The 10,268-nt window shown below is 40.0% G+C and overlaps 1 protein-coding gene across 1 annotated transcript; it reads left to right on the top strand.

Moving 5' to 3' along the window:
- Positions 1-1,027: 1,027 nt before the first annotated feature.
- DEFB125 (defensin beta 125) lies at positions 1,028-8,498 on the top strand. The gene is given in 4 exon segments (XM_039237716.1): positions 1,028-1,085; positions 7,997-8,308; positions 8,405-8,464; positions 8,467-8,498. Coding segments are annotated over 4 exon segments (462 nt in total).
- The last annotated feature ends 1,770 nt before the right edge of the window (positions 8,499-10,268 follow it).

The raw sequence follows: 10,268 nt of genomic DNA, 5'->3' as shown, positions 1-10,268 counted from the left end.
CATGTTCATGGACTAGAAGACTCTAGGTAACAAAGAAGTCACTTCTCCCCAGACTAATACACAGGTATAACTCAATTGCTATCATAATCCCAAGAAGATCTTTCGTAGATATACATAAGACTATTCTAAGATTTGTTCATGGTTTGCCTCCCTCCCTCTCCCCGACTATTTTCTCCCCTTCTTCTCCCCCACAGTCCTCCATTAAGTTTCTCCTAATCCGCCTATATGTGCAAACATATGGTAAGATTTTTATTGAAAGGCAAAAGAACTGGTAGAGCTAAAAAATTTTTTTTTAAATAAGAATACAGCAAGAAGAATCAGTACACTATCACAGGACGTATTATACAGCTACAGTACTCAAGAGTATGTTGTTTTGGCAGAGGAATGAGCATATGACCAATGGAACATAACAGAGAACCAAGTATGGCCAAATAACTTTTGACAAAGGTGCCAAAGCAATTCAATGGAGGAAGGATAGTACTTTTAATAAATCATTACTGCAAAAATTGAATATGCACAGTAAAAAAATCTATCTCAAACTAAACTTCCTAACATACAAAAATTAATATAAGATGGATTTGGCAGTTGTTCAGATGGAGAGGAGGATACTCCAGTGGAAGTCATAAGTATTGGTCTGAAATAAGTGGAATCTTGACGTAGCATTCTGCTACTATTGGTGTATACATATGGTGCTATAGAGAGAGAGAGAAGTAATTGGCCCCATCTAGGGTTAAGGAGAACAACTTCCTTTGGGAGTTGTTTCTTCCATCAGACCCTATATTTCCTCAGGATTATAACTCATTTCACAAGGCCTCAGTTTCCTTTAATAGGTTCTAGAACAGAGCATGATTTTGTCATGCACACTCAGTGGTGCAAGTTAATGGTCTGGTGTTCTGGATGGCATAGCATTCTCCCCATTTCTGGTTCACCACCCATGATAGGCAAGTAAAGGTGACTATTTAGAGTCCTAGCCGGGCAAAGGGCTCTGGATTCCTCAGGACACAGAGCTCCCTCTCTGCCAGAAGCCATGAATCTCCTGATGCTGACCTTCATTATATGTGGGTTCCTAAATCCGGTGACCAAAGGTAATGGAACTCTAGAATGTAGGCACAATGGAACTAGGATGCCGTTGACCTTGAGCTTTCAGGTGTCTTGAGGGGAAATGATGGTCTGCAGGAAAAGCCTTGGGCCAATGAAGAACCACAGAAATGCTCTCATGATGGGAGTTCAATATCCTTACTTCCTAAGACTCTGCTGGAGGCACCTATCATGTTGGGGTATCTTCTTTTTAATCTTCTTGGCCGTGACTTTTTTTTTTTAAGTTTATTCATTTTTGAGAGACAGAGCAGAAGCAGGGGTGAGGCAGAGAAAGAGGGAAACACAGAATCTGAACCAGGCTCCAGGCTCCAGGCTCTGAGCTGTCAGCACAGAGCCTGATATGGGCTCAAAATCACAAACAGTGACATCATGACCTGAACCAAAGTTGGATGCTTAACTGACTGAGCTACCCAGGAGCCCCATGTTGGGGTATCTTCCAAGACATTTCTCTAAAGGCACGAATTTCCACAATCTTCTGAGCAGCTCTTCCTGGCTTTCTATTACTAACCAGTGTTAACCAGTGAAATGTAAGCTTCTCGTATTAGATCAATATGAACGGGCTCATTCCTGCTTTTTAGTAATGCCACTTTTGAAAATTATCCACTTTTATTGAAGAGTAATACTTGCAATTGATGCAAAGTATCAGGCGCTTGATAGGTTTCCATGAGTCTAAGTACTCACTTATCCTAGAATAACATCTCTTCAATCTTTCTTTCAGATTCCCTCAACCAATCAATCATACCAATTACTTGTATATCCTAGAAGATATAGATAGATAGATAATAGATAGATAGATAGATAGATAGATAGATAGATCCTAGATTTTTAAAAACCCAGTGTAAATGAACCACATGGATTCTTCTGCAAGGTTCAGCTAATATGTCTTAGAGATTTCTTATCAATATAGAAACTTACTTTATTGTTATTAATGGATGCATAGGACTTAAAGAGGATGGGTGAATTTCTAATTATGAACTATTTGCTGACATTTTGTAAAGTTTTGAAGTAGTAAAGAAGTAAAAATAAAGTTCTGTTCTGTTGCTCTCCCTCAGATTCCTTGGATGCCATGTGAATAAAAATGTGTAGCCTACTTTTAAATTTTTTATTATAATATTAGTATTTTCCCATATATTATTTTCCAACAACTGAATTTTCAAAAACTGCACAAAATTTCATTGAATGGATGCTCTGCAAATTACTTATCCAATTTGATGACTGGACATTTATGGCCTTATTTTTGCTAATAAGTATATTTATGTTACATATACAAGTTAGTTCTATAGAACCATTCTCAGACATAAATCAAAATTTTTAAATGAAGGATCATATTTAAAGAGGTAATTGTTTCTACTTCATTCAGTATGGAGAAGTCAAACTTTATATATATTTATTGTGTTTTCTAATTTTTCTACAAATTGTGTGGTTCGGCCTATTTTTCTTTTTTATTGGGGAGTTAGCTTTTATTCCTGTTGATTTATAGGTTTTCCCTTACAGGTTCCATTTTGAAATTTAACTATTTAATGTATTTGAGTTTATTTTTGTATTTTCAAGTAAGACAGCATCTGGTGGGATTTTTTTAAAAATTTTTTAATGTTTGGGGCGCTTGGATGGCTTAGTTGGTTAAGCGTCCAACTTTCACTTAGGTCATGATCTCACGGTTCGTGGGTTTGAGCCCCGCGTCGGGCTCTGTGCTGACTGCCAGCTCAGAGCCTGGAGCCTATTTCGGAGTCTGTGTCCGAAAAAAATTAAAATTAAAATTTTTTTTTAATGTTTTATTTATTTCTGAGAGAGAGACAGCGTGAGTAGGGGAGGGTCAGAGAGAGAGGGAGACACAGAATCTGAAACAGGCTCCAGGCTCTGAGCTGGCTGTCAACACAGAGACCAACACAGGGCTCGAACCCACGAACTGTGAGATCATGAGCTGAGCTGAAGTTGGATGCTTAACCGACTGAGCCACCCAGGTGCCTCAGCATCTGGTGGTTTTGTAAAGTAACTTTTTACCAAGCCAAACTGTCCATCAATATCCATCAATGTCAATAGCTGTAATTAACTTGAAGCCATCTGATTCTGCATCTGGTATGTTTTAGACAGAATTCACATATGGCATAATGTTTTGGCAAATGGCTTATTATTCATAGTCTTTAGTTTTATGATTTTGAGATGCTGGCGATGGAGGTCACAAGCTTTAACAACATAATTCCAGACTGAGGACCTTTGAAGAAAAAAACAAAAACTGCTGTCATTCTAGACAAAAATAACACTCAGTTACGGATTGTTCCCAATGGCCATCATCGCATTGCTTAAGCCATATTCTTAGAGTTATCTTTGGTATTTTTACCTGTGACATTTGTATCTATCAGGGAGTCTACTGGCAAATTATGTTCAGAGCCAACCAATCTCACCACCTCCACTGCTACCACTCTGGTTCAAGTCACTATCATCTCCCACTTCCTACTGCTGTAGCTTCCTCCCAGGCATCTGTCCTTCTACACTTGCCTTCTGCAATCTGCTGTCAAGATAGCAGACAGTACAACCTACTCCCACCAGAAGTCAGATAATGCACCTCTGCTGTTCAAAACTCTGCAATGGCCCCCTCTTCACTCAGAACAATAACCAGGGTCCCAACAGTGGCTCACCTGCTCTCTGTGATCTGACCCTTATGACCTCTCTCACCTCATCTTCTGCTATTCTAGTCTTTGCTCCTTTCACTGGAGCCACACTGGCTTCATTGCTCTTCCTCAAACATGCCTGGCTTGCTCAGCCCAGGCTTCTGTCTGTTTCCTCTGCTTAGATGCACTTGCCCCAGATACTAGTGTGGCTAATTCCTTTACCTCCTCCAAATCATTGTTTAACTGTCACCTTCTTTCAAGCCCGATGCTAAGTGCTGTTTAAGAAACTGCCAGGGGCGTCTGGGTGGCTCAGTTGGGTAAGCATCCAACTTCGGCTCAAGTCATGATCTCACGGTTTGTGGGTTCAAGCCCTGCGTTGGGCTCCGTGCTGACAGCTCAGAGCCTGGAGCCTGCTTCGGATTCTGTGTCTCCCTCACTCTCTGCCCCTCCCCAGCTCATGCTCTATGTCTCTCTTTCAAAAATAAATAAAACATTTTTAAAAATTTAAAAAAAAAACCTGCCAGTCTGCCTCCATGACCCTCCAAACAGATTCTGCTGAAATCTATTCTCTCTCACTTCTGCAAACCACTATCACATTCTTACATATAAAGTAATTGGTTTTCATTGTCTGTCTTACTCTGCTAGAAATTAAGTTTTATGTGATTGTGTCTGCTTAGTTCACAAATGTACTATAAGGGCCTAGAATAAAGTCTGTATCATAGTTAGGGGCTCACACTTTGTTGAATGAGGGGGACTCAGGAATGGATATCCTAGAGGAAAAGAAAAATTGAGAAATAATCTTTGTAGAAACAGGGAATGAAGAAGTGATGTCGAGGTTTGTCTTGGATGAAAAAAGTGGAATGTCTACACTTAAAACTTATAGAAAATTCTCACACAAGCAAAGTAAATTGGGGCCAGTAAAATAATAAGAGAATCAATCATTGGAGAAGAGGAATATGTTTCTTGACCCAGGGGAGGCAAGAAACTTTGCTCTAGCTGCTTCCTCTGCCTAGAATACACTAATCTTTATGCTTTGCAGGCAATTTGCTGAGAAATATGGTCATATGTGCTTGCCTGATAAATGATCATAAAATGGAGCAGGCTAGTTTCATTTTACCTTCATATTCTCACCCCTTGAATGAATTATCAGATTGCTTAGAAATCCTACCATATTTCTTTTGTGAGCTCATCCTTCCTCCTTCCTAGACAGCTATTTTGTACTGACCTTTCTTTCTCTTTAATTCTCCTGCTCTATTTCTCTACATGACTCTCCCTCCCAGCTTATGACTTTATCCTGCACTTCAAGATTTAAAAAATTCCAATAGTCACATGAAAAGATGCTCAACACCACCAAACATCAGGGAAATGCAAATCAAAACCACAATGAGATATCACCTTACACCTGTCAGAATGGCTAAAATAAAAAAGACAAGATATAACCATGTTGGTGAGGATGTAGAGAGAAAGAAACCTTGTGCACTGCTGGTGGGAATGTAAATTGGCACAGACATTGTGGAAAATAATATGGATTTCCTCAAAAAAATAAAAATTTTAAAATAGAATACCATAGGGTGCTTGAGTGGCTCAGTTGGTTGGGCGTCCAACTCTTGATTTCAGCTCAGATTATAATCCCAGGGTAGGGGGATGTGAGTCCTGTGGTCAGGGCTCCACGTTGAAGGTGGAACCTGCTTAAGATTCCCTCTCCCTCTGTCCCACTCCCCTGCTCTCTCTCTCTCTCAAATAAAATTTTAAAAAATAGACATACCATATAATCTAATAAATCTACTACTGGATATTTACCCAAAGAAAATGAATATACTAAGGATACTTGAAAATATTTGAAAAGATATATGCTTTCCTATGTTTATTGCAGCATTATTTCCAATAGTCAAGGTAGGGAAGCAACCCAAGTGTCCATCAGTAGACAGGAAGGCACACACACACACACACACACACACACACACACACAATATTATGTAGCCATAAAAAAGTATAAGATTGTGCCATTTACAACAATATAGGTAGACTGAGAGGGGATTTTGCTAAGTGAAATAAGTCACACTGAGAAAGACAAGTACTATATGACTCCAGCCATAAGTGAAATCTAAAAAAAAAAAAAATAAGCAAAGCAAAAAAATTAAAAATTAAAATAGAACTTTTTCTTTTTACCACGGTCAACATTCGTACGAGTACCCCTCTGCACCCATCTTCTCTTTCCCTCTTGACATAGCTGAGGTTGCGTGCCTTCTCTGTCTCAATCTGTCAAATGGGATTTTGATCCTTGCCAACCAGGAAGTACTGTGCCCTTCTGTTGTCTCATTTCCCTATTCTGTATTAATCTCTCCCTTTCAACTGGTTTCTTCTTAAGTGTCTTCAAACACGCTCTGTTATTTCCCATTCTTCAAACCATTCCTGAAAAGTGCTTCCTTGGTTTCATATTGTCCTCCAAGAGCCTCTCTATTTCTCCACTCTTCCTCATAGTGAGCTTCTGAAGAGTTTTGTCTCCAGGTGCTACTTCGATTTCTCTCATTCACATTTCACCAATTTCACTTTTGTTTCTTTTTCTCCTCCCACTCTGAAACTTTTCCTCTCCTGGTTACCAGTGACAGTCACCATGTTAAACACAATAGACACTTCTGCCTTTATCTTGCTCAACTTTTGTCTACAAATGTTCACGCACTGTTTTAAGAAACCCTTTCCCTTCTCGCATAACCTAGTCATATCTGATACGACTTGATTTGTATCCTTTTGGCATTTACCATTTTCATGCATCCTAGCCTGATCTGTAAGCTGCAGTTCTCCCCAAAGCATGGCTGATTGCATGAGAAATACCCCTGTACAGAAGAATCCAGAAATGAGGGAATTATGAGCTCACTCTGGGATCATCTATCAAATATTGGCTGGTCATGTGACAGATAAATACTCCCACTCCTTTCATTCTCAGGAAGGAGAACTCTGAGACAATGGCTGCCACAGTTTCCCAGAGGATTATGCTCTAGTCAACCACAGCGGTAACTAACTGTGTAACTCACCTCTTTTTGGCCTTCTTACTTCCCTAACTACCGTGTTTCCAAACTGATTTCACATGGAGGAGAATGCCTCTCCATTCACTCATTATACTCAAATTTGCTCCCAAGGTCTACTTTTGGAGAAATTAGTCTAATTCTCTAGGGTTTCATTCTCTTGTTTTATTCTGACTTACCTGGTTTTTTCTTTGAGTCTCTTTCTCCTATCTGAGCTCTCAATATTGATACTCACCAGAATTTAATCTTGGTCCCCTTTTATCTTATGTTATTCCAACTCACTATACTTTATCCATTACTGTAGTTTTAAATATCCATAAGCAATGATTCCAAAATTTACACCTAGAGTCCGAACTTGTCTACTGAGATCTTTTGGGTATATCCCACTGCCTTCTTGACACTCTAGGTATATTATACGTTAATATGCCCTGAAGCTAATACTTGAGCCCGCCTTTGTCTCTTCCTTCCAAATCTTGTTGTTTCCTCAGTTTAACATTCGGTGAATGGCAAGTACCACTAATCTTCCCTACCTCAACAGCAATGCAGTAATGCACTTTGATTTCTCTATCTTCCTCTGACCTCAGATCCAAACAACCAATGTCTTAAATCTGCCCTTTTTTCCACAGTTCTTGAAACCCCAATTCTAGCCACCATTATATCTTACCTACCCAAAGCTTCTAACACCCCTTCCTGATTCTTTCTTTTCCCTAATTTAATTTCCATGAAATCCAAACTAACCATGTAAAGCATAAAATAAATTAGTTCACACTGTGTTTTGAAACACAAATGCTTAATAATGGCCTAACATGACTAGGAGATGGCATTGCCACTTGCAGCTCATTTCATCTCAAGCTCCTTTGCACATTACACTTCAGACTCACCAGCTTTCTCCCAATACATGATGCAGTTTCTCAGCAGTGGGACTGAGCCTTTGCTTGTCCTTTCTCTGCTTCCCTGGCTGGCTCCCTCCATCCTTCTTGCCTTGCCTTAAATATCAACTGTACATAGGTCTCCTTCTCTATCTCTCTTCCTCCTCTTCCTCTTTTGTTCTTCTGCTTTCCTTCTTTCTCTCTCTCCCCACCTAGCCCGTTTCCTTGATGGCATATGAAACAATATTTAATATACAGTTTCACTGTTCAGTCTCCCAATGGCTTGAAGTATTTGTCAAATTGCTCTAGATGGGTAATAGGTGTCAAAATTTTGAATTAATGACTATCATATTGTTGTTAGAGTTAAAAACTTGACCTACTCATTCATTCTCTGCAGCTGGCTGGGGAGTCAAAAGATGTTGGAAGAATAACATCGGACACTGCAGAAAACGATGTTTTCATGTTGAAAGGTACAAGCTTCTTTGTATGAACAAGCTAACGTGCTGCATTCCCATAAAAGATGATCCCGGATACACTAAAATGCCACCACGTCCTGGGCCCTTTGAAGAGATAACTATTAATATTAATGATTGGGATATATCTTCTAATTCCCCCGTATCTTGGTTCAATGATGAAATGACGGTCAGCCCAACTGGAGGTATAAGAGAAATTTCTTCCAGAGCTTCAACATATTCTCCTGAGACCACTGATAGTACAACTAATTAACATTTCTTCTGGGTATGGGACACTGGAGAAAAGCAGTGGGAATAAATGCAGAGACCCAATTCTGTTGATGTTATTTCACCGGGGACAATTCCACTGGGGACTGGATGGCATGCAGATGGACATAAAGCTACCGCCAAGACCAAGAGAGTTACCCTATAGTTGGAAATGCGTAAAGGGAAGTGCATAGAAGACACAGGGGTTCTGTTTATTGGGCTGAAATTCTTTATCTCTCTTCCTCTGATGTATTAAAATACATTCGTCTCAGTAAACATTTTGTGTGTGTATTTTTCCAAACCCACCGCCCCCCAAAAAAGACCAGCTTGGAGCTGCCTTTATGGTTGAGACAAGGATTTTGACTTTAGTAAAGCCTGAACCACTCCTATCATATATGAAGGAACCTATGGAGTCACATAAAAAGTTCCAGACAAGTCCTCCCTTTCCCATAGTCCACCCCTCCCCCTTTTATTGTAAGTTATGAATTTAATTCCCTATCTGTAACATTAGGTCAAATTTTGTGTAAGGCTTCAACTAGAAACTAACCCAGTTATAGTTAGAAACCACCTCATTCTGCACAAAGACTGTTTTAACTAGCTAGAGATGAAAGCGGGGCTTGCCTTGGGGCACCTGGGTGGCTTAGTCGGTTAAGCGTCCGACTTTCACTTAGGTCATGATCTCGCGGTTCGTGCGTTTGAGCCCCGCGTCGGGCTCTGTGCTGACTGCCAGCTCAGAGCCTGGAGCCTGTTTCGGAGTCTGTGACTCCCTCTCTCTCTGACCCTCCCCTGCTCATGCTGTCTCTCTCTCTTTCTCCTAGAAATAAATAAAACATTAAAAAATTTTTTAAAAAAAGAAAGTGGGGCTTGCCTTGAGAGCAGCATCTGAAATGAAAAGCTGCATCACAAATTCGACTCATCTTTCCCATGTTCTTTCCAGCCAAAAGTCCAACTTCCCACTATGGTGATCTCACAGCATGCCTCTCCAGATCTTCACCTTGTCCGTGAATGCCTGTTATGTGTAGGGTTGCCTACACCCATGTGAGTGATGTTTGTATGATGACTGGTGAGCCAGCAAGTCAACTCTTTGATATCACAGAGAAGCAATTATTAACTACAAACCTGATTGATTATTAATGTGTTGGGCTAAGTCTGGGAAGCTACTGAAAGCCACAGACTCAGGTGCCTAAATGTCTCAGAATCAAAAAGGTTTTTTCCTCTAATTCTTTTCATTTTGTCTAAGTCAAGTTGCCAGTGGCGGTGACTGCTGTTTGGATATTGGCCATCAGATCACTGACCTTTCAATAGACCTCTATTCCAATAGATCTTAGACCCCCCACACCCCAATTAGGCTGACAGGCCATCCTAGTTTGGTTAGGACTGAGGGTTGTCCCAGACCTTGAGTATTAGAGTGCCAATATCAAGAAAGTCTTTAGCAAACTAGAACAAATTGATCACCTTCTCTCTAAATTGCTCTTCTCTATTTCTTTGTGTAGCTGACACCTCATCACATAGGTCATATGTTGACTCTTCACAGAGGCATCTTTTTCACTATGAAGGCCTCCCTAAACCACCAGTCTGCCTTGGCTTAGACTACTTTTTTTTCATATCTTTGCTTCAAATGTCAGCTCCTTAGAAACAATTCTTGGCCATGAGACCACTCCTCACTCCTCTATATTATTTCTTATTAGGCTCTTTGAAATTATTTTGTATATTTCTTCAGTCTCCTACTAAATTATTGAAGTATTTACTAATTTATGGCCCATCATCAACACCATAATGTCCATGTAGTCCTAACACCTTGATCTCGTTCGTGGCTGTGTCCTGAGTACTAGACCAGTGCCTTGCAGATGGCGGATGCTCAATAAAAACTTGAGAACACGTGGTTCATAATTCATCTCAATAAATATGAGGTCACACAATATAAATCAGTAGTCTTCAAAGTGGGATACC

This window comes from Hyaena hyaena, unplaced genomic scaffold, assembly GCF_003009895.1.
Source record: "Hyaena hyaena isolate Hyena2069 unplaced genomic scaffold, ASM300989v1 scaffold_131, whole genome shotgun sequence".
Taxonomy (NCBI): Eukaryota; Metazoa; Chordata; class Mammalia; order Carnivora; family Hyaenidae; genus Hyaena; species Hyaena hyaena.
This window is presented reverse-complemented; position numbering and strand designations above follow the sequence as displayed.